This window comes from Diplodia corticola, assembly GCF_001883845.1.
Source record: "Diplodia corticola strain CBS 112549 chromosome Unknown scaffold68, whole genome shotgun sequence".
Taxonomy (NCBI): Eukaryota; Fungi; Ascomycota; class Dothideomycetes; order Botryosphaeriales; family Botryosphaeriaceae; genus Diplodia; species Diplodia corticola.
The window spans coordinates 109098-133455 of NW_017971547.1; the positions used below are offsets into that span (position 1 = coordinate 109098).

The window sequence follows — 24358 nt, forward strand, 5'->3', positions numbered from 1 at the left end:
GGGGAAACCCGGAGACGACGGACGCGCTGGAATCATCGCGAACCCTCTGGCGCGACCGACGCAAGGGCCGCCGAAGCGCTACCCGGCGTCCGGGCAACACAACAGGTACCAGTACTGCCTGCCCAATGTCTGGTCAGTTGTATACATACATAGGTAGTCCCCAGAAAAGCGTCACAGGTAAGCCGAACGGCGGAGGCCTTGGGCCGCAACAACCCCATTATTGCTTGCCCTGTGTCAACTCTCCAACCCCCGTGACCGTCACACGCGGCCCAAACCCAAACAGCAACCACGTAAGCGCCCTTCACTCGCGCCAACGAAGCAGAGCCTCACGATCCTTCCTCCCCTTCAGGCCACCCGTCTGCCGAACGGGACCGCTGAGACAACGCACCGAAAGTAGTGTCAGGTATGCGTCGAGTATATATTAAAAGCCCACGCAAACACTGCTAAAAGAATTAATCTATGGTATCGTTGTTCTAAAGTACCTAAACCGTGGAAACCCTCAATTTTGTATCCTTCCCGTTTATGCGGTTGTTGTACCCTCGTCAAGCGCCGAACCACCATGCATCCATCCGAACAGAAAGGAAATCCCGAGCTAATCGACTCCATAGAACAGCAACGGAAACCACACTCATTAAACGACGAGAGAGAAGAAGAGTAAGAAAACGAAAAAAAAAAAAAACACAACAATCAACCCACTCCATCGCCCTCGTCCTCATCATCCTCAGAAGAACCAACGCCAGACCCACACCCGCCGAACCCGGACTCAACGCCAACCAAAAGCAGACCCCCGCCCCAACACCGCACTGCTAAAAAGCCGTATCCATGGCGCTGCCCTCTGGCACGCCCGGCGAGCGGATCAAGCTGCTCCGCGAGCGCATGCTGCGGCCGTCGTCGCCGCCGGGGCCGGCACCACCACCGCCCATCTCCATGGCGCCGCTCAGCACGCGGACGACCTTGCGGTCCTTGGCGGGGGGTTTCGCGGTGAGGACCTGGGCGGGGCAGACGACGATCTCGTCGTCGCCCTCGCCGAGGTCGTCGCCCTTCTTGACGACGAGCGGGAAGAGGACGATCTTGACGACGGCGCGCTGGCGCTCGAGCTCGTCGTTGGACGACGTCTCGCCCGAGCGCTCGTTCATGAGCGCCGCGTTGAAGTAGACCTTGCGGACGAGGTCGCCGTTGGTGTCGTACTCGGGCTGCAGCGGCGGCAGCATGATGTACTCGGCGCGCTGGGCGCGCATCTCGATCGAGAGCTTGACGGCGAGCCGCAGCACGTTGCGCAGCGACTCCTGGATCTTGTCGGCGAGGTGCGACGGCGGCGGCAGCAGGGACGCGAGCGTACCGAAAATTTCCTGCACCACCGCCTCCGTGTCCTGCGCGCGCTGGCGCTCGAACGGCTCGCGCTGCGACAGGAGCGTGAGCGTGATGGCGCGCCACTGCGCGACCGCCCGCGGGGGGCCCACTTCGGTGAGCGTCTTCTCGAGCGCCTTGAGCTTCTGGCGCTGCTCGCGGTCCATGCCGAACAGGTAGCGGGTGAAGACGTATTCCCAGATCATCGTCATCACCACCGACATGAAGACGTCCCTTCGGCGCACGCGGTCGGCGAGGAGCATGTCGACGTCGGTGCCGTCGAGGATGGCGTTGTCCAGGCGCGTCTCGATCTTCTCGTCCTTGACGTCCGTCGACAGACGGCAGGCTCGGTTGTCCGAGAACTTGGAGAAGCGCAGCACCCACTGCTGGACGTGCTGGCAGAGTTGTTGGCAGGCGCTGTCGAAGTAGTCCTCGTCGCGGACGGTGAGGAAGCTGTCGCCCTGTTTGGATTCGAGTATGGATTGCTGCAGATTCTTGACCTGCTCCGTCGCATCGACGAGCTCTTCGTGCAGACGATGGATCTCGGCGTCCTTGTCTCTGACGGCGGTCTTGATCTCCTGGCGCAGGACGTCTTCCATGCCGGCGGACAAGGTGCTGTGCTGGACGCGAAGCTGCTCGAGTGCGAGCTCGGCCTCTCGCCATCGCCGCTCGTGGCTCTGCGTCTCGGCCTGGAGGGTGGCATAGCGTTGGTTGGTGTCGTTGGTGAGATTCCGGTTCGCGTCGGTCAGGGCGGCGTTCACGTCGGACAGACGGGCAATTTCTTGGCGGAGGTGGTGCAGCATCTCGCTGATCTGGGCGAGCTCGGCATCCTTGGTGCGGATTTGGGCGTCACGTGCCTCGACCGCGTCGGCTACCTGGCGATCCTGGTTGAGGTTGGCGTCTTGCATGGCCTCTTCTGCTCTGGCCTTGGCTTCGTGGAGCAAACGGTTCTCCGAGGCGAGCTGGTCGAGCCGTGTCTCGAGGTCCATGATGTGGATGCTCTGGCGCTTGCGCACGCTGGGCGGGCGGGTTGGCGACAGCGGTGGGTGTGGCGCATCGCCCCAGCCCTCCTGCGAATGGGTCAGGAACACGGAGTCATCATTGGCTGGGGCGGCGGGACTTACGTAGCTCTGCGACATGTCTGGGGCGCGGCCCTTGCCCTTGTCGCGCACGCGGTCGTAAGTTGACGGGCCGGGGCGAGTGGGCGACGCGATGGGTGCTGAGGTTGCGGCCGGTCTGGTGCGCGCCTTGGCCTCGGCAAGCTGCGACGCAACCCGCAGGTCACCTGACACAACCCTGTCCACCCGACGCAGCGGCGGCGTCTCGGACCGCGCGCTGATGGAGCTGGGTGACCGCAGCTGCTCCGGCGTCTTGATCCTCGCGAAAATGCTGCCTGCGTGGCTGCCGACCGACCGATCGCTCACCACGCTCGACGGCCGCTGCCTGTCCACGAACGGGTCTCCGAGAACGCCCTTGGTGTTGTTGACGCTGGCTTGGTCTTCCTCGGGATGGCCCGGCGAGGACTGCATCTCATCGTTCAGGCTCTTCCCGGATCCGAGGCTGCGACGCAGCGATTTGACTCCATGATCTGGCATGCCCACGTCTGAAATCGGCCGCCCTTTCTTGCTGTATGGAGCCTGATCGTCGGGGCTGTACTCGCGGATCGTGTTGAGGCACATGCTTGGAGACTTGAGATGGCGCGATGCCGTCGTGCTCGGCGGAGACCTCTCCGGGCTCTGCTGGCTGGGATCTCCAAAGAGTGATACCCGCGCTTCTTGTGGCGCTTCTTGTGCCTGTTCCCGCGCCGCCGCCGGTGGAGAGGGAGGCACGCTCCTGGGTTCGCCGGCTGTATCTGCTTCTTTCAACGGGGTATCAATAACGGAGCCTGTCGAAGATGAAGAGAACAAAGTGGACGATCGTGCCCTTGTCGTCGTGAGGGATTCAACGGGAGATGCGTATACCGTACCTTGTGCCGTATTTGCATCGGCCCATTGCGAACTGCTCTGCTTCACGGGTGTTTCTGTCGGAGGAACCCCCTCATCATTATCTTCCACGGCGATCTTTTCGGTCGATTCACCCTGTCTGACGGATGTCTCCCATTCCGGCCCGGTTTCTACATCCACGCGCATTGCTTCAGCCGGGGAAACCTGTTGTTCGTCTTCAATCGGCGTGTGATCGCCGTCGTGGAAACCGCTATCCCTTACCATGCTCTGGAACGTGGGCTCGTTGGGAATCGTCGGCGTGTCGTTCATGTTGACCGCGCTGTCCCTGTTTGGCAGATCCGGCGGAAATCCCCATGTGGGTTGTTGCATGACATGTCCAAGACCACCCAGACGACGCTGAGGTTCTGATCCCGACTCCTTCTCAATGCTGCGCTTGCTGTGCAACGGCGAGCTTCTGCGCAGCCTTTCAAACGACCCGCGGTCACTCAAATGGGAAGACCGGGAGTCTTTCTTCTCGAGAGAATCCGTGCTGGGCTCTGCTTCCTTCGGTGGTGGAACCTTGCGCTTCACCCTTTCGAGACCAGGGAAAAGGTTCGCAATCTTGCTGGCCTGGCTTTCAGCCGGTGATGGCACGTCCTGCCCGGCTGGCTCCTGCTCCGTGCTGAGCTTCGGAAGTGTAGTAGCCGGTTCCTCAACCGCTCCGACGTTGATTGGCTCCTCCACGTTCTGCCTCTCCACCTTCACTTCAGCTGCCTTCTCGTTCATTGGCAACATTGCTTGCTCAGCCATTTCCTGAACCGACATCCGCTTCGTCTCGTCACTCTTCTTGTTCCATGGGAAGTCCCACTCTGACTTCGGTTCCATTTCCTCCACATGAGGCTCTTCGTTCCGCTGTTCAACCACCTCAACGGGTGATCCCGTCTGCGCCGGACTCTCAATGGGCGTCTCATCCTCCACCTGGTCCGCCCAAGATGTCGAAATTGGAGTTTGCTGGCCAGACTCATCTCTCACCCCCTTCTTTCCTTTCTTTCCCTTCTTGCTCTTCTTCCTGGTCGGCACATCCCACTCGTCTTCCGCGACAGGGTTTCGAGCACCGCTTGTATCGGCCGTGGCATTTTCAACAGAAAGGTCGCGCTCGTTCGCCTCTACATTCTCGACCCCAACCTCGGTAACTGGATTCTCAACAGCGGTGGGCACATCCGTGGGAGCCTCGACCGCCGGAGACTCGACAGCCTTCTCCGGGATGGGTTCGTTCGCAGTGGGAGGTTGCGTTTCCTCAATCGTGATATCCTTTGAAAGTCCGACTTCGACGGGCGACTGATCGCTTACAGACCGAGGTTCTTCAGCAGCGACATCAGGCAGTGTCTCAGAACCCACGTAACCAGCTTCGTATTGAGGCGTACCAATGGGCGAAGTGGGTCGTTCTATATCCTCGGCTTGACCCTGGTCCGCCAACTCGGCTTCAGGGTTGACATCTTGACTCTTCTTGCCCTTCTTTTTCTTTGGCCGTTTCTGGAAAGGGAAGAACTCATCAGACACGGCTTCCTTCGCGGCGTCGGGCGAAGGGGTGCGCCTATTGAAAGTCGGGTCATCCAGGACAGAAGCCATCGCGGCAGCGAAGGCCGGTTCTTGGCCGGGAGCCTCTTCCACCGACCGCTCCTGGCTGGGTGCTTCATGGGTGGCGACTTCTTGTGTGGCAGAATCTCCCTGAACTTCGGGCGTCGCGACAGCCATCTTCTTCTTCCTGTTCTTCCTCGGCTTCGGCCAGGCAAATTCATCGTCAGGGTCAGCCTCAAGAGCTGAACTCGATGGACTCTTGCGTTCGTGAAAAGCGGGGTCGCTGAGAACAAGACTGGGATCGAAACCGGAATCTTGCAAGCCTGCGGCGAGGGTAGCTGCGAAATCAACATCGCGTTCAGGAGATCCGGATTGCCTTTCTTCAGTGCCAAAAGCCGGTTCGGTTATCTCCCTTGGTAAATCTTGAGTTGGTGAAGCGCTTTCAGCAGGCTTGACTTCAGAAGGCGCAGGTTCATCAACAGGCGCGGATTCGATTTCAACAACTGATTCCGCGGGGAACTCCTTCGGCTCAGGTATTGACTCCTCAGTAACGGGGGTTTCTGTGCCAACACTCTTCCTCCCCTTCTTCTTTTTCTTCTTGCTTTTCGTGACTGGCGCGAACTCCTCAGAAGGGTCCACCTCCGCCTCCAATGGCACTGAAGTAGGCTCCACAGGCGGCTCATCGGTATCCCTCGAAGTCTGCAAGGGCGGGCTAATAACGGCCTCAGCTTGCGTGTCAGCTGCCTGCTGCGCTGTAGTTGGCTCCCTGGGCGCATTGACATTTCCAATCGAAGCAGATGGTATTTCTGTAATTTCCGGAGCGAGATCAGACTGCCGTAAGTCGGGAGCACTTGCTAGATCACGCCCTCCAAAAGCGTTGGAAGCTTCTTCAGCTATGGGCTCGGTTGACTTCAGGCGATCAGGAGATTGTTCTTCAGGCCGCGAACCGGCAACAACATCGGTCAAGATGCTCGCTGCATCTGCAAAGCCAAAAGGCGCGGTTACGGAGCTGGCCTTCCTGTCTTCGCTTTCCGGAAGTTCTCTTGTGGGATGTATAGAGATTGGCCCTTCGACCTCTAGCCCAGGCTCTGGATTGAACGACTCCTGTGGCATGTCTCGAGACATGCGTTCCGGAGTGACGTCTTCCGCAGCGTGAGGCACCAAAGGTTCTTCAGGCAAAGCCCTGCCGATTTCGGCAATGTTGTCTTTCGCCTCTTCTGTGCCTTCATGCTCTCCTACTGTCGGAGGCTCCGATTGAGCAACGGGGCTTTGCGGCTCAGGTTCCTGGCGCTTCGAGTCAGACAATCCTGCAGCCACAGCAGTGGCAGCATCAGCAAAACTGAACGAAGGAGCAGTCGCCTCGGTGTGCTCCTCAACCCTTGGAAGTTCCTGCTCAACAGGCGCCTCCTTGGATACGGTGTCATCGAAGGGTGAAGATGTTTGGACCTCTGGCGAATCATCAATCGGCACAGCCACAGCGGCGGCGGCAGTAGCAGCAGCGGCCTTCTTCTTTTGCTTCTTTTTGTCCTTCTTGCTCAAAGGCATGCTGAACTCGTCTGGAACGGTCTCGACGAGTGCAGACTCTTGCAACCCTGTTGGAGTGTCCTCGGGTTGCTGTTCACTGATGATTTCAGGCTCGCGCTGGGGTTCCGGAAGTTCGGTTGGCGGAGTGGAGATGCTTTGCTGCTTGCCCTTCTTGCCCTTCTTGGACTTCTTCCGCGTCGGCACGGCCCACATATCTTCAGCCTGCGCCTCATGAGGCGTGGTTTGGATGGTGGCAGTTTCTTGAATGGGCGTCTCCGTGGTGCTTGTGTCGACAGCGGGCTGAGTTCGCTCAACGTCATGTTGAACTTTGCCTTCAGTCGGCGAAGATGGCTCCAGATTGACAAGCTCAACGGAAGTTGGGATATCGTTGAGTTCATCATTGTCGCCAAGTGACGTTGGTTCTTCAATGAACTGAGGCATAACGTCTTGCGTCTCTGCAGCAATTTGGGTAGACTCTTGTATGACCGAAGCAGGCTCTTCGGCGACCGGTGCAAACTCCTCGACAGCCTGAATAGGTTCCTCAACAACGGGACTAGTTGTTTCCAAAGGCACCGTGGACTCTGCAACGGCAGGGGCAGAATCTTCGACAACCGTAACTGGCTCTTCAACGACCAGTGGCGTACCGGGCGTAGAATCGCGCTTCCCCTTCTTGCCCTTCTTCTTCTTCTGCTTGGCTGGGAGAGCCCATTCATCTTCGCCTGCTTCCTGAGGGGTCAGGACGCTCGCAGTTTCTGTTACGACTGGCTCAGAAGGCAATGATTCCACGGGGTTTGGCTCAATGGAGGCCTCGACAGGTTCTTCGACGACGAGCGGTTCCGGTGGCTGCTTTTCGACAACGGGCCTGTCCGATGGTTCATCGACCACAGCTTTATCAGCGGGCTCCTCCGCTAAAGACTCGACATGCGGCTGCAGCTCGTTGTCTTGTTGTTCCGAGATTTGCTTTCCGATAGCCCGGACAACAGGCTCGTCGACGTCCTGCTGTGGCTGTTTACTCGAACTTAGTTCGGCATCCTTGCTCTCCGGACCATGCGCCTCGACAGCCTCAATAGGCGTCTCGAAGGCAGGCTCCACAGCCGGCTGTGGCTGCTCAATCGGGACAATCTCGACATCGTTGCTTTCGCGATCTTGCTCTTGCACCGCCTTCTCCTCAACAGCCGTCGGCGCCTCAACGGGGGTGGATGGAACCTCAGACACGGAGCCTTGCTTGCTCTTCTTCGCCTTCTTTTTCTTCTTAGACGACATCGAAGCAGGCGCCCACTCATCCTCAGCATTGGCCTCGCCAGCGTCGCCAGCCTCGTTGACCTCGTCAACTACAGCGGGTGTCTCGAGAGCGACTTCAGGCCGCGACAGCTCCGGACCGGCTTCAGGCTGTGCGTCTTCCACGTTCAAAATTTCTCTGGACTCCTCAACCGGCAGAGTGCCAGAGACGTCCTCAACGACCGCGCTGGGCTCAACGACATCGGGTTCTGTCGTATGTGGTGATGCTGCAGGCTCCTCATCCAAAGACGCTTGTTTCCCCTTCTTCTTCTTCTTGCTCTTCTTTCGCATTGGCAAAGCCCAGACATCTTCAACCTCGGCCTCCTTCGGCTGCTCCGGAGTTGGGTCGATTTCGGCTGGCTCCTCCGTGACAACACCGCTGGTTGACTTGGTGTCCGAGGATGGCTCCTCCCTCGGCAGCTCCTGAGCATTTTGCGGTTCCAGAGCCCCAGCGGAGGACTCGACGGGCACATCAACGCTCGTAGCTTCTTCCACGACTTCGTTTGGAACGTTCGCCGGGACATCCGACGGTGCCGATGCACTTTCTTTCGTCTTCTCATCGCTCTCGCCGGCCCGCTCCGGCAACATCTGTTCAGGAACGGCTGGAGTCTCCGTTGCCTGCACAGCCTCCTGCACGACTTCGGCCGAACCATTCTTCCCCTTCTTACCCTTTTTCTCCTTGGCAGGAAGGGCCCATTCGTCTTCACCCGCTTCTACCGAGGTTGAGGGCTCGCCGAAGGGCGCAGGCGACTCCACGACCGTTGTTTCGGCCGGAGCGCTCTCCAAAGGCTTGTTCTCGACCGCGATTTCATCCTCGATGGCTTGGACAAAAGGCCCCGGAGCTCGGTCTGTCTCTTTCGGAGTCGACGAAGTGGAGTCTTGCTTCTTGCCTTTCTTGCCCTTCTTGTTCTTTCTCGCGGGCATGGACGCCCACTCGTCGTCGGCAGCGGTGGTCTCCGGAACGACGGGAGATGTGGCTCGCTCTTCCGCCAAAGGAGGCTCAGCCAGCTGCAAGGGTGCCTCAAGCCGTGGCTCGGCAGCAAATTCGATGTCCCTCGGCACCTCCTCGGCGGCTCCAGACTGCGGCGGTGGAATCGACTGTGGATGATGCGCAGAAGCCGCAGCGGGATCCTCAGTCCAAGCGTCGGCGTCTCGTGGCACTGATTCAGTAGTCTCCGGAAATGGGGTAGCGGTGCTGGAGATCCGTTCATCAGTGGGCACCACGTTTTCGTCCGCCAGTTCTTGACCGGTGGAGGCGACGTCACGCTCGTTGCTCTCCTTGCCCGTTTCCTTCGACTGAGTTGGCAGTTCCCACTCGCTTGCATGAAGCGGTGGCTCCTCACGTGACTCCTCTGCCATTAGATTCGAGGAGTTTTCCTCGCTTACGGGAGCACAGGGGTCGATGGGCATCAACGCGGCCGGGGAAGCGGGGCCACGTAGGTCGTCCGCGACGCTGGCTGGCCCATGGCTAGCCACAGGCGTGATTTCATCTGCAGCCTCGACATTTTCCACTGCAGGCTGCAGCTGGTCCACTGCAATGATTGACGGCTCGCCTTGCATTGGTGACGCCACCGTCGCAATGCTCTCGGCGGCTGATGCCTCCAATTTTGGGCTTGCCGGTGCCGAAGATTCGATCGGTGTCTGGACTGTAGAGCCGCGCTTCTTTTTCTTTTTGTCCTTCTTCTTGCTCTTGCTGGGGGCAGACCACTCATCCTCTGGTTGAGCTTCGATGACGGCGGGAGATTCTTGGCCAAGTGTAGGAATTTCTTCAGCAAGCGGGTCCTTGACATGTTCTGGATCGACTGCCTGCTGTGGTTCCGCAACCTGTTGATCATGAATCTGCTCAATCGCGGGAGTGGTAGCAATATCTGAAGATGGAACGGGCTCCTCGATGTCCGAAGGCAGTGGAACGTTTGCAGCCTCCTCGGCGGTAGAAGATTCCAACGTTGAAACCGGCGCTTCAATAGGCAAGTGTGGCTCAATGACATCGGTGGTCGAGGATAACGACATGACAGCAGGTTCTTCCTCCGTCTTGATCTCTTGCGTGATTGAACGACCAAGGTCATGCTCGGCGTCACGCTCGACGTCCATCGGGCCTGGCCCTGTCTCTGCACCAGCTACAGTAGTGGCAGCTGTGCTCGTTGCAGGCCACTCACCGGTATCACCAACCACTTCAAAAGTCTCTGCGGGCTGCTCCAAAGCGTGATGAGCGCCAGCTGGGTCCATGATGTCCGCCTCACGTGCGACCTGAGATTCACTGCCTTCAACGGGAGTTGACGGCTCAGTGATGTCCACGCTGGATTGAGCAGAGACCTTCGCCTTTTTGCCCTTCTTGCCTTTCTTTTTCTTGGATGGTTTGACTGACCATTCCTCTTCTGGCTGCGTCTCATCGATGCTGAGTGGAATCTGAGATTCTTGGGACGGAACAAGTGGCTCATCAGGGGTGTGGGATGCAGCAAGAGGATGAGAAGCTTGCGCAGCATCAGAAGCAGCCGGTTGAGGCTGGAGCTCTGTGACAGTGGGCATGGCTACAGCCTCATCGGAGGTGTGAGCTTTAGCAAGCGGTTCGGGCACCTTGACGACATCAGAGACAGCAGGTTCCTTTTCAGCCTTGGATATAGCGGTCGTGGTGGTCTCAGGCTCCCAACAGGGTTCAGAAATAACAGCCGCCTCCGCAGGAGTACCAGTAGCCGTCGGCGCCTGAAAAGCGTCGAAACTCTTGTCGATGACCGGCTCCTCCACAACACTTTCCGGCTCAATCTGCATAGCCCGTGCAGCCTCGTCGAACTCCCGGCGTTCATCTTCAGGCATGGTCAGCTGCTCAGCAAAGTCTTTGTCGTCTACCTTAAGCGGAGGCACCCCAGCGCTGAAAATGTCGTGGTGTTGCTTCTCTTGCACTTCCTCAACGAGGGGTTCGGCTTCCATCGCTGCCCGAGCAGCCTCGTTGTGGTCCTGAGGCTGCTCATCTTGTGCTCGTTCAACAATAGGCTCAATCTCAGAAGGATGGTAGGCTCCCGACAAATCCTTGCGTTCGTCCTGCGGCAAAGGCAGCTGCTCCTCGGATAGTTTGTCACCGGTCGCTCCAGGTAAGGATATGTCAGCCCCAAGGTTATAGTGAGGCTGATTCTGCTGCACGTCTTGAAACACAGGCTCAGTCTCCATGGCTTGTTCAGCCTCCTTAAACTCCTCACGCTCGTCTTCTGGTAGGGGTATTTGCTCAGCCAGATCCTCATTGTGGCTTTCGGGTAAAGGCGCATCGGTGCCGAAGAAGTGGTGGGGATGTTTCTCTTGCACCTCCTCAATGTGGTCTGGAGCAGAAACAGAGAGCTCGGGAGTGGGAACAATCCCTTCTTCCCGCTGCTGCTGGTCCTTGGAAGGAATGACCGGAAACTCAGCCTCCTGGTCCGCCTTGGGAAGCACCTCTTCGACATGCTCAGGAACGACCGAAGGGTCGGGAAAGATCACTTGTTCGGGGATGTCGGTTGTCTCGGCAACGTCGCGGTGCTTCTCGACTTCCGGCTCTGCGAGGTCCTCGTCGCCCTCTGCATCGGGCAGAGGAATGAAGACGGCATGAGGAACTTGGCCTTCCGCTACAGTCGTCACAGGCTCGGAGACGACCTCCTGCGGCATGTCTTTCGAGCTTGGCTGTTCAAAGCCAGCTTCCACCGGAGCTTTGTCCACGTCGGGTGCCTCGGATACCAGCATCTCAACAGACTTGTCCAACTCGGGCTCAGCGGTAGCTGTAGGCAGTACAGGCTCGAGCGCCTGCACGTCTTCAACGGGCGTGGTGACGACATCAGCCGGACTTTCAGAAACGCTCTTCCTGCCCTTCTTGCCCTTCTTCTTTTTCTTTGCAGGCACGGCCACGAACTCCGACTCCGGATCGGCTTCGACAATGTCAGTAGGCCCCGCCTGTTCCGGTTCCGGGCCCGGCACGACCTGCTCTTCGACACCAGCAGAGAACGGAGGCTGGGTGATGATGTTTGATTCAGCTGGCTGGACGGCAGCGACGCCCTCCTCCAGCACCTCCTGCACCCTCCGCTCGTCCACTATCGGAACAGCAGAAGCGTCTTCAGTTGCTGACGCGGGCTTCTCTTCGTCAAGCGCGGGGTCGGCTGAGCGATCTGGATGTTCGAAAACAGGTTGCGGAACAGTCTGCTGAGGCTCCTCAATGACCGCCGATTCACTGGCCTTCGGCTCATCGACGCTCAATGCGGTTGATGCCGGATCTTCAACGGGCGTCGCGAATCCCGAGGCGCTGCCGCTGCCGTTCTTCTTACCCTTCTTCTTCTTCTTTTTCGAAGATACGACAGGCGCAAATTCGTCTTCCGGGTCTGCCTCAGGGGCCGGGGTGGTGGCTTCAACTTCAACCCTAGGGAGCTTCTCCGCCGGAGTATCACGACTTTCTGGAGCAAGCTCAGAAACGATGTGTTCAGGCTCGTTGGTGACGGCCGCGGCTGGCTGAGGCTTCTCGGCAGTAGCCTGCGCATGTGCCGGCAGCTCGACAGCCGGATCTTGGGAATCAGGCTGCTCAACAACCGACTGCTCGAAAGTCTGCTGTTCGGCCATCGGCTGTTCAGTGATTTGCTCTTCGACAACCGGCGCTTTCGCCAGCTCCTCTTCGACGACACCCGACTGATCAACAGCCAACGGCCCAAGGACCGGCTCCGTGTCGATCGGCTCTTCTTCAACCGGCGTCGCCACTCCCGCACTGGCACTTCCACTCGCACTCGCACTCCCACTCTGCTTACCCTTCTTCTTCTTCTTTTTGTTGTTCTTCGACGCTGAAGGGGAAGAAGAAGAAGCAGCGGTTTCGATCGGCGCAAACTCCGCATCGGGATCAACATCCCCAGCAGGCGCGGGCATAGGCGCCGTCTCCTCAACCACCTCTTCCTCACCAGCACCAGCAACATCAGCACGAGGCATCACGTCTCCAGCGGCAACGGGAGCAGTAACAGGCTCTTCTTCACCAGTGAGAACCGGCGGCGGCGTCTCCTCGACGACAGCAGCAGCCGGCTGCTCCACAGCAACGACAGCGGACTCTCCCTCCTCCTGCTTCTCCTGCTTCTCCTGCTGCTGTATGGGCATCTTCTCTTCATCGACGACCGGCGTGGCAAAGCCAGAACCCGACCCGACACTGCCACCCTTCTTCGCCTTCTTCTTTTTCTTTTTCGACGAAGAAGAGCGCGAGAGAACGGGTGCGAACTCCGCCTCTGGTTCAGCCTCTTGAGCGACAGGAGGCGCGACGATGGGTCCTTCCCGGGAAGCCTCCTCACCCACCACGTCCTCCGCGGAGACGGCCGGTGTCGTTTCCTCGCCGGCAACTGGTTCCGGAGCCATGACGGTGGTCGGCTCGGACAGTGTTGACGGGTGCTCCGTATCCGTCTCCGGCTGCGGCTGCGGCTGCGGCTGTCGCTGTTGCTGTTCCTGGACGGTGGCTTCTTCGACGGGCAGGGGTTCCTGGACAGCAGCAACGGCAGTGACATCTTCGTCCAAATCTGGCATCGCTGGTTCGGCTGCAACGTCCGCAACGCCAATGCCCTTCTCCAGCAACAGGTGCTGCTCATGCTCCGGAACATGCGGTAGCTCGGGCCCAGCCCACTGGACGCCTCTCTGGGGCTCTTCAATGGCCTCCAGCGGCTGCACTCTCGTCGTCTCGGCCCCGTGTTCTGGCTCCAACGGGGCTTCAGTGGTAGGTGATTGGTATGTGTCAGGAAGAGGTATGTCTTCAGGTAGCACATCCCGAGCGTCTTGAGCTTCGACGATAGGCGATTGCCCGCCCTCAGGAAGAGGCACGTCTTCAGGCGCTACAACATCCCGCGCGTCTTCAGTTTCAGCCAGCGGGGTTTCCTCGAGGGCAGCAGAAGCAGCAGCAGAAACATCGACAGGCTCCGCTGCAGTGTCGAAAACCTCGCTCACGGACCCACTCTTGCTCTTCCGGCCCTTCTTGCCCTTCTTCTTCGCGCCCTTCGGCTCTCTAGCCAGCAACGCGCTCGGCACCTCCACAGCAGCAGGCGTCTGCGCCTCGCTCTTCTCGCCCTCTCCCTCTACCGTTCTTTCCACCACCGCCGACTCCGGCACAGCTCCAGCTCCAGCAGCACCATCAGCAGCGGCGCCAACGTCGGCGCCAGCGGCAGAAGGCACCACCTCATCATTACCATCATCAGCAAACCACGCACCAACCGCCTCCTCGGTATCCCTCAGCGTCTTCTCGCGCACCTCCTCGGGGCTGAGCTGTGCCGTCTCCTCGCCATTCGCCGGAGAGGTGGTGCCGAGCTTCGTCGCCGCCTTCTTGCCCTTCTTGCCCTTCTTCTTCTTCGACGACGAAGTCCGCGTCAACAGGGCAGGCCTGGTGGCAGCAGTGGATGGCGGCGACGACGACGGCTGCTCGGCAGCGGCGACGCGAGCCTCTTCGATGGCGGCGTCGTCGGGCTCGCCGGCCATGAAGTCGCCGTCATCGAGGGCGTTGGGTATCTGTTCTGCCTCGACGACGTCTCGAGACGCAATCGGTTCTTCGGCAGCGGCGACGGTCGACGATGGTTCAGGGTCCAAACTCGAGTGGACATCAGGTGCGTGCTCCGCAGCGGCAACATGAACGGCCGGAAACCCTGCATGTTCCTCGACGACGGCCGTGACAGGAGGAGTATCATCGATCCCGCCGCGTGCGGTCGCAGTCTCCGGTTCTTCCACGGCCGTCGGCCGGACGACTTCTTCTTCCTCCTCCTTCACGTCCTCCGGCTGCTGCTCCTCCTCTTTCACCTCAGCAGCCGCCGCCGAAGAAGCCTTCGCCTCCCTACCTTCGTCCCGCTCCTTCGACAACTCGTGGGCGGCAAATCCAGCGGCTGCCGCACCGCCCATGACCGCGGCGGCGGCGGCAGCAGCAGCAGCAGCAGCAGGCCAAGATTCAGAGCTTCGCCCCTCATCTTCGATCTTCCCACTGCCACTGCCTCTGCGACCAGCCAATGCCGCCTCCTCCTCCTCCTTCTCCCGATCCTGCTCCAAATCCAATAACTTCTCAGCAACCGCACCAGGGACGTCTACAGCCACAACATCATCATCATCAATCTCACCTCTCTCATCAGGGGCAGCAGCAGCAGCAAAACCACCCGCACCGAAAGCCCCCGCCTTCGGCGTGCTCTGCTGGCTCCCCAGCAAATCGTCCGAAACGACAGCAGCCCCCGGCGGAGCACCGGTGTCGATCCTCAAGCCCGCATGCCTCCTCCAGTCCGGCGAGCGCTGCTGCTGCTGCGTCGTCGTCGCCCCACTCCCAAACACATCGGCCTCGGCCTCACCCTCGCCATCGTTCGCGCTCGCATACCCGCTCGCGCCTACGCTGCCGCTGCCGCCGCTCTCGCTGAAAAAACTCGCGTCTCCCCGGCTCTCGTCGTCGACGTCTTCCACGGCGCTCGCCCAGTCCTCCCCGCTGCTCTCTTGGCTGACGGACGGACTCCTGCTGCTCGGCAGGGTCGGCAACTGTTCTTCTTCCTCTTCCTCTCCCGCTGCCGCTCCCGCTCCCGCTCCCTTGTTGCCCATGCTCCCTCTCCGGCTCGCGTTCCGCTCGACGAGGTAAAGCGGCCTGAACGTGCCGCCGCCCTTGAACTCCGTCGACGGGAGTCTTTTGTGCTTGTGCTGCTGCTGCTGCTGCTGCTGCTGTTGCTGCTGCGGCATCAGCGGCGTGGCCATCGTGCCGAGCGGGTCAGTCAAGGGCGCCGTCGGGCCGTTTTTAGGGGGCGAAACGGGTGATCGGGGCGCCGACGTGTAGCCCGGGGCTCCGGTACTGGCGCGGCGGCCTTGCTGGGCGAGGAACGGGATGGGGACGGCGGTCGTGCTGATGGGTCTTGACGGCGACGACGAAGAAGCGGCAGGAGTGCCCGCTTCGCTGCCGGGGCGAGGAGACGATCCGAAGCCTCTGAAGTGAAGCGGCACGGCGGTCGCCGAGGTCGCGCGCATCGTGCTGCCGCCGCTCCGCGCGCTGGCTGGCGTGGTTTTCCTGTTGTTGCTGAGCTGCTGCTGCTGTTGCGGCGAGGAGGCTGCTGCTGCGTCGGGGCTGCCGGACCTAACTTTCGGCATGGTTATGCCCTTGGCGTCGGAAGCGCTGCGGTCGTCGGTGACGCCACCTTCTTCGATTGGAGAGGTGGAGCGGCTGCGTGGGAGCGGGGTGAACATCGGCAACGCGTTTTCGAGCTCGTCTTGGTGTTCGAAGTGAGCGGGGGCGATGGGGACGTGGATGGTGGGCAGGGGAGGTAGACGCTCGGATTCACCTCTTGCCCGAAGCCCTAAAAAAGACTCCGCGCCGTGATAGGTGTTGCGTTTGTTACCGCTACCTGGAGTGCTCGCGTCGGCGGTGGTGTTGTCCTTTGTTACAAGATGATTTAGCATGTCTTCGCGGTCGTCGATTGCGTTTGGCGACACAGCGTTGAGAATAGAAGCAGTGTGAGCACCGTCATCGACCACTGAAGAAAATCTCGAAACCTCGACTGGAGAAATTCGAGAAGAAGTAGATGAAAGGAAAGGCTTCTCTGTCGTATGTACCTTGTAGTGTCGGGAATAATCCATACCTGAGTCGTCTCTGCTACCGCTCAGTCTCTTGTCGCGTCTGCTGCTCATGCTCGAGGCAACAGAGCGACTGTCATCATCCGATCCGTACGAGGAGCCATGCGTGGAGCTCCTATGCTTCCGTCTCCTGTGTTTGTGATCATCCACGTCGTTGTCGTCGCGGGCCTTATCGAAGGACTTGGTGGAGCTCGTTTCCGGAAGGCTCTCCTTGGACTTTCCTCCGAAAATGCTAGAGAAGATACCCTTCTTTTCTTTTTCCTTGTCCTTCTTCTTGTCGTCGTCGTACTTCGCCGGGCTCGACACCACAGAGGCCGCGTCGTCGAGATCGCCCTCACGCTTGGACCTACGCTTGTGCTTGCGCCGCTCAGACTCATCGCGTTCACGGACGTCGCCCGGATCAGAGCGAGCATCACGGTCGCGGATTGCATCATCGAAGATGTCGCTCTCTCGCTTTGACCTACGATGCTTGTGCCTCCTCGACTCGTCGCCCTCGTCATCGCGGAACTCGGAGACCACAGACTTGGAATCATCGTCGCCGGTCGACCGATGCTTGCGGTGCTTGTGCTTGCGGTGGCCATCCTCATCGTAACGACCCTCGGAGACGGACGACCGGGTCTCGTCGTAAGTGCCATCCGAGCGCTCGCTCTCGCGACGACGGTGATGCCTGTGCTTCCTTCTGCCTTCCGAGTCCCGTTCATCCGATGCGACTGACCTGGTGTCCGCCGGATCTTCGCTCCGTCTCCTTTGATGGTGCCTGTGTTTCTTCCGTTCACCCTCGTCTTCCCAAGCGTAGCCACGCTCGGGATAATCCTCCCGTGGCGGCGACGGTGAGCCGTACGGATCATGTGGCATGGAGACGCCGGCATGAATGGGAAACTCCTCCGGCTCATCATAAATGTACTTTCTCTGCCTAGAATCCTTCTCTCCCGTGGGCGACCACGGTGGCGAGTCGTCTCTCGGCAAAGGAACGTTGGCTGCTTCGGACGACTCCTGTGAAGCCTTCGATGTGTCCCTCCCAGCTGCTGCCGCTGCTGCCGCTGCTGCGGCGTCCATGCCGATGTAGTCATCGAATGCAACTTCGGATCTCAGCGGGCTCCCTGGGCTAGGGTTGCTGATGCCCAGCCGGCTACGCCTCCTGCTGCCCTTCTTGAACGGCTGTTTCGCATCGGCAAGCTCATCATACTCATGGAATGCCGTGCTCGGGATAGATCGTGCAGGCGATTCAACGAGGTATGGAGCATTAGAAGGGTGTTCGCCGTTCGAACTTGAGGGATACGGCACAGAGGTCGAAGGTGGTGATGGGGCACGAGGCGCGGGTTGCGAGGGTGTTGTGGCGGCCCAGAGGCTATCAGGCTCAGCCTCCTTGCGCTTAGAATCAGCAAGGCCACCGGCAAGAATACCAGCCGCTGTCGCAAAGCTCAAAGGCGTAGCTGAGCTGGGTTGATGACCAGCGTCAAGGCTCCGACGGCGGGAATTGTCATCTGTAACCTCCGGCATGCGGCTTGGGGCCACGCCGAAGTCAGATTTGGCATCACGAGCTTCCTCAGCAGTGGGCTGATACGGGTAGCTGGGCTCTATGTCGCGAGGATCACGATCGATAGTATCCCGCTTCTTTTTCTTCTTGTCCTTCTTGCTGCCGGAAACATCTTCCCACAAGTCTTCAGCCTTTGGTTCCTCAGCAGAGGTGGAGGGCAGCGAAGAGCTCTCCTCGCGGGTCGAGCTTGCGCGCTTCGCAGCTTTGTCGCGCTTCTTCTTGTCTTTTTTGCTCAGCGGTTCATCCCAGACATTCTCGTCAAACCTTGGCTCTGACTCGATTCTGGAATCTCGGTCGAGGTCTTTCAGAGAACCAGTGGAGGAAGCCAAGTCTTCCAGCGTGTCGCCACTTGCACGCTTCGCAGCCTTGTCACGCTTCCTCTGTTCCTTCTTGCTGAGCTTCGGTTCGGCCCAAGAAGCAGTCTCCACTTCCTTCACCGGGTCCTCGTCGTCCCAAGCGCCAGGCATGTGTGGCTCGGCTTCTTTCGGTTTGGATGCGATGATCTCCTCCACGGGCTCGTCGACGATCTCACCTTCCACGAAGCCGTGCCGATCAGCCCCAACCTCCGCACCAGGACTAACATCGTACGCCGCAAGTCCGGGGACCGTCTCGAAGAAAGGCGTCTGATACTTCTCATCTCCTGGGGTGATGATCGTGGGAGTATGTTCAGGAGATGTAGACTCGATCACTGGACGGCCATCGTCCTCAAAGCGCTTGATCTCCTCCACGGGAGACGCAACGTCCGAACTCCAGCTGTGGCGATAGTCGTGAACGTTGGGGCGATAGGTCGTTCGCTCTGTGCCTGACCGAGGCGAGTCGGCTTCGATGACAATCTCGTCGTTTCCTTGATGGCGGTGCTGATCGGCATACGCATGGTCGCCTTGAAGCACCCAATCTTCAGGAAGATGCCGGTTCATGTCCTGCTCAGAAATGTAGTGCTCGCGGAAGCTCTCCGGAGTCCGCGCCTCGTAGTGGAAGGTCTCATCGGCGCCCCAAGTAACACTGGTCCTCTTACTCTGTCTCTCTTCCTTCTCCCTCTCATGCTCAGCGTCTCTGACAGCCTCAGCAGCCTCCTTCCGCGCCTCCATATTAGGCGACGGCGGGGCCGAATGATCACCTCTCATACTGCCTGCAAGGCTAACCGGCGGAGTCGGTTCGATGAGGTTAAGTGTGGGCACGCCATGGAATTTGTTGGACTTGTGGTCGTCACCGTCCCTGCTAGCCGTGAAGTTGTATGCAGGCTCGTACGGCGGCTGAACGACAACGTAGGGCGAGTGGTAGACCTGAACGTCTGCATCCGGGCTGTGGCTGACCTTGCTTGATGGCGAACGATCACGAAGCTCTGGAGGCGCCCAGAAATCCTCCATGTTCTGCTTGTCGGCAGGATTCCTCCAACGTTCCTCAATGTCCGCCATGACCTTCTTGGCAGCGCTTCGCGCAATGCCCTCTTCACGTTCACGACTCGTCTCCCGCTTCGTATCACGCGAGGTATCCTTCTTCTTGAAGTAGTCGGGATCCATAATCTCGTCTTCGTAGAGATGATCGTCGTCGAACTCAATCTTGCTGGAACGGTTTTCGTCGCGATCTTTCTCATGAGCGAGGCCAGCAACGGCAGCGCCTGCAGCAATGCCAGCCGCAGCAGCGACGGCGGGCGTGTTCCAAGAATGATGTTCTTCGGGCTCAACAATATCGCGCTCCCGAGCGCGAAGCTCGCGATGTCGGGCTTCGATGTCATAATTGAGCTTCTCTTCGCGTTCCTGCTCCCTCTTCTTGGCCGCTTCGTCTTCCTCGCGCTGGCGATTGAGCTCTGCCTCGTAGATTTCGCGCTCCAACTTTTCTCGCTCACGCGTGGCAGCCTCATGCTGAAGCCTCCTACGCTCCATCTCCTCTCTTGCAGCCACTTCTCTGGCGGCGGCCGCCTCGGCAGCCTCGGCTCGCTCACGCAAGATGCGCTGCGTCTCGCGATCGAGATCCGCTTTGTCCTGGGCTTCCTGTCTGGCATGCTCGCGCCTTTCCGCTTCTTCGGCTTCACGCCGAGCAGCCGCCTCGCGTTCGGCCTGCTCCTGCTGTCGGCGCTCCTGGACACGCGTCTCTTCCTCGATATGGCGAAGTCGTGCGTATTCACGCTCACGCTCCAGCTGAAGCTCAAGCTCGTGTTCACGTTCCCGTTCACGTTCACGCTCTTGCTCCAGCTCCCGCTCAAACATGCGATCATGCTCGCGCTCGCGCTCGCGCTCCTTCAGCGTCTCCCTATCCTGCTTCTCCCTCTGATCTCTCGTCAAGTCAAAGCCCACCGTCTTAGGCGAGTCGACCCTGACCGAAGGCGAGCTGGTTCTCCTCCTCGACGTCGAAGAGGACCGGCCATGCGATGACGCCGCAATGACGCCTGCGGTTGCCGCAGCAGCGGCTCCCGCGATGACTAGGTCGCGCTTCGTTGAGCTGTGGGTAGGAGTGGGCGAGGAGGCGCGCCTGGGGGGCATCGGGGGCCGTTCTTCAAATTCGGAGTGCCCGGACAGGCCAGGGAATGTCGTGGGAGGGGCTTTTCTGTTGCCGACATCACTGAAGATCGGCGGACCGGATGGCGCCGTATATGCGGGAACCGGAGCATAGCCGGCTTGACTGGTGTACACCGGAGCATTGGATACTGGCGCCATGGGCTGGGGTTGTTGAAGAGGAACAGGTCCAGGATGAGACGTCACGAGCGGTTGACCGTACTGGCTCCGCTGCTGAGAACTGACTGAGGCTGAGCGACGGACAGCATCAAAAGCATTGGGGTCGGAAGTGGCCACCGGCTCAACCGTTTGCAGTGGTGTGGGGACGCTGCTGGCACTGCTCCTGCCGTCAGCCGCAGCTGCATTGGCAAGGCTTGCGCCAATGCCAACGCCAGCGAGACCGGCAGCACCAGATTTCAGGCTGTCATGGGACGTGTGCTTCTTTCTGTCCTTCTTGTTTCCCCATCTCCAGTTCCACTTGTCAGTACCGGAGGCGTTGGATCGGAGACTCTCCATGCTCTTCCGACTCTTTGGACCATAGTCACCGAAAGCGAGGCCAGAGTCGAGACTAGAAGTGTCACTCTCGTCGTCAGAAGCCGACTCCCAGCCCTCTTCGTCCGAGCCCGAGCCCATGTAAGAACCAGGCATGCGGGTACGGTCGCTGGAGTGTCTGGCGCCATGATGCTTGTAGCCTTCACGCAGAGCCAGTTCTGACTTGCGTTTACCGCGGTGCTTATCACGACTGTTCAAACCAGACAATGCTGCGGCAGTAGCACCGAGACCGATGAGAGTTGCGTTGAGCTTCTCATCAGAGTTCCGACGCTTCTTGTGTCCATTGTTGCGACGCGAAGCTGCACTACTGCGCCGAGACAGAGAGCTACCGCCGTACGTCAGACCAGACTCCTCAGACGAGGAAGACGAGTTTCCAAAGTTGAAGAAGCCCTTCTTTTTCTTCGCATGGGCCTTTGCCTTTTCGCGCTTAGTGGATGTTTTTGGGGTTGAAGAGAAGACACCCCCAAACACACTGCCAGTGTTCTCCTTTGCCGAACGGTGCGACCTCGTGTCATCATGACGCGAGGCCGAGGAGATGACCGAGTGACGGGTGTTTTGGTGGTGGTCTTTCTCTCCTACGCCAAAGAATGAGGTCGAGCTGGAGGGTTCCTCAGTGTGGTGCTTCCGAATTGCATAGCTAGGTTGAGGGGAGCTCGAGCGGCTCCTGCTGTGACGTCTCGCGGCTGCACCGGCTACGGAGGCTCCGAGTGCAGCACCGGCGGCTGCGGAGAAGAGGCCACTCTTCCTGTCCCTCGAATGTGAACGGGACTCGGAGTGGTGATGAACGACCTTGTACTCTTTCCGCTCAGTGGTATAGCCTCGGCTAGCGCGGGAGTCCCTTGATCTGCTTCTGTTGCGCACAACACCACGTGAGGTAACACTCCGCCTGTCTCCCGAGCCACTTCGGCTTCTTGCGCTTCGCGACGAACGAGAAGAGCGGTGGCGCCGACCAGACTTTGCGCTATAGGTATCATCGAAATCTTGGTTCTGCCACCACAGGGCCTTGCCGACCTTGGCTATGCCGTAGCCCGCGAGGCCTTTGGCGACCCAAGAGTGGCTCTTGCTCTTGCGCTCATCGTCTGACGAAGAGTAGCCGTAACGAGATCCTTTGTCGATACGTGAATTACGAAGAGAACCACTTGAACGACGGTGGGAGTGATAGTGATGTTTGCGAGGCGCCATCGACGGAGGCTCGTATGGGTCGAAGCAGTGGCGACAAACACCAATATATTCGGTGTACTCCTCCATCTTCCTCACATCTTCGTGGTCTTTCCACCAATCAACGATCTTGTCAACAGGGCCGCGGTTCTTGTGTTGCATGGCCATGCCGAGATCAGAGTAGGCCGGAACTTGCGAAGGGTGATGGCCCCCGTTCGGTGGCAGTGGCGAGTGATGATGGTGATGTGCTTGATGTTCGTGCAGGCCGTACGCACCAGCCGCCAATCCAGCTGCGCCCGCGGCGTAGAGACCTGCGTTAGAGTGGGAGGAGTGCTTACCTGACTTGCTGGGCTTGCTGGTGGCGGACTGGGCGTAGGCTGGCAAAACGGGCTCAGATTCGGCGTATACCTGGCTCGCGGATCCGACGGTTGACGGCGTCGGGTAGTAGTGAGAGTCCTCAACATGGTGGTTGGAGACTTGCGGGTAATATGTGGTGCTGGTGGTGGTCTGGTGGATGCTCGTGGAGTGGTGGGAGGAGCTTCCGTGATGTGAGCTGCTTGACTCGTGGCCCAAGCCATAGGCCAGAGCAGCTCCTCCGGCGGCGGCGGCACCGGTGGACATCTTGCTATGTATGGAGTGTGGCCGCGGTGGCTTGGCCGGCGGATCTTCCTCGAAACTGCCTGGCATGGACAGCGGCCTGGGCGGCTTAACGGGTGGTCTGTCACCATTGATGGTCGGAGTACCGTAAAATTCAAGTGCAGCGCCTTGGCCAGTCTCTGAGGGAGGGTTTGGGGCGGCGGATGGCGACATTAGGTGTGGTTGGGTGCCGACTATCACACTAGGCGGATCAGGCCGAACACCTGGTTGATAGTGCACGGACTGGCCATGATCCCCGTAATAGTCAGAGGCGAGGCCAGTCTGGCTCTGGAGCACACCGGAGGGCGGGCGGTACGGATTGGAGAAGTCGGCAGGATCTTGACCAGGAAATTGGCTTGCTACATGTGCATCCATTCGCCCGTAACCGGGAGAAGTAGGACCAGTCTTTGAAGCACCATACGGGGCGGTGTACTGAGAAACAGTCGGGCTGGTCATCGGGAGGTCATAAGCGCCGGAGCTGCGAGCAGTGATGTCTGCAGCCCGAGGGCGGGTTGGCTCATCCACAATCTCCGAGACCTTGCTACCACTCCTGGTGCGTGTCGGCTTCGGCTTCTTCCCGGATTCGTCCCTCTCCTTTTCCCGCTTGTCCTTGGTGTCCTTCGAGTCTCTCTTGTCCTTCCTCCTATGTTCGCGATCGCCGTCTTTGCGGTCTCGCTTGCGGTCGCGACTAGACGAGCGATCGCGGCGGCGCTCGGAGCGCTCGGAGCGGAGGTCCTCGTCACGGTGCCTCTCTGAGCGGGTGGAGCGGAGATCGTCGTCGCGGCGCCTGTCGGAACGCAGGGAACGAAGGTCGTCATCGTCGAAGCCACTCCGCGAGGGAGCGGTTCTCTCGGATTTCTGGTCGTAGTCTCGAGCAGTGGCGTAGGAACCAATTGACGAGACCGAGGGAGCGGGCTGGGCGTAGCTGTTGCTTCGAGAAGACAAGGTCGGGGGGTAGTCGCTGCGATCCTCGACGCGAGAGGGAGGGTTACGCGCGGTGGAGGACGAGACTATCGACTCTGCGCGGCGTCGCGACGACGAAGAGCCATGCTCTTTGCGGCGACCGTCGTGCGACGAGGCGTCGCTGCCCTTGCCAGTGATTTTGCTCCACATGGTTGCGCGCGCGTGGCGGGAGAGGTGCGATGATGGGGTGGCGACGGAGTCTACGCAGGAAACGGAATGAATTACTCTTGTCTGGGTATTGGGTTGCTGTTTTGGGTATCAGGCTTCAGGTCGTAAGTCGTAAGTCATAATATGGTACAGTGCCGGGGTGAGGGCGCGTCGCAGTCCGTGTCGCGGCAAGCGCAGTGGCCGGCGTGGGTCGTCGTTGCCTCAGCTCGCGCGCTGGCCGGTGCAAGGTGTTCGGTGTGCGATCTTGTGAGGGTTGCGGTCGTCAGCCGAGGGCGAATGAGAGCTGCAGCGAGCGGCGGGTTGTGGTTGGACGCGGGCTGGCAGCGCACAGAGCTCTGAGCTGGCGATCTGGGCGGGTCGTTGATCACATTGCGGTCCAGCCACCGAATTAAAATCCGGAGAGCCGCACCCTCACGCGAATCCACACGTGAATGCGTGATCGGACCTCTCCATCAGCCCTACTGTTGAGACGTGTCAAATAGCATTCGATTCATCTGTCTTGCTGCGCTGCCAAGTATCGCCGGACCCTGGTGTCGTTCCCGCCGGACTGCTCAAGCTATTGGCGCCCCGACGACCCCCGACGACCCCCGCCTGCTCCCTTGCGTGCAGCGAACTGACCGGTCGTCTGCATATGTAGTAATTTACAAATT

The 24358-nt window shown here is 59.5% G+C and overlaps 1 protein-coding gene across 1 annotated transcript; it reads right to left on the reverse strand.

Moving 5' to 3' along the window:
- Positions 1-806: 806 nt before the first annotated feature.
- On the reverse strand, positions 807-23690 carry BKCO1_6800039 (involucrin repeat protein; the record flags this gene model as incomplete). Its single annotated transcript, XM_020278412.1, has 2 exons — positions 807-12221; positions 12276-23690. The coding sequence occupies 2 exons, from the start codon at positions 23688-23690 to the stop codon at positions 807-809; spliced, it is 22830 nt and encodes a 7609-aa protein (XP_020126275.1).
- Positions 23691-24358: the final 668 nt, after the last annotated feature.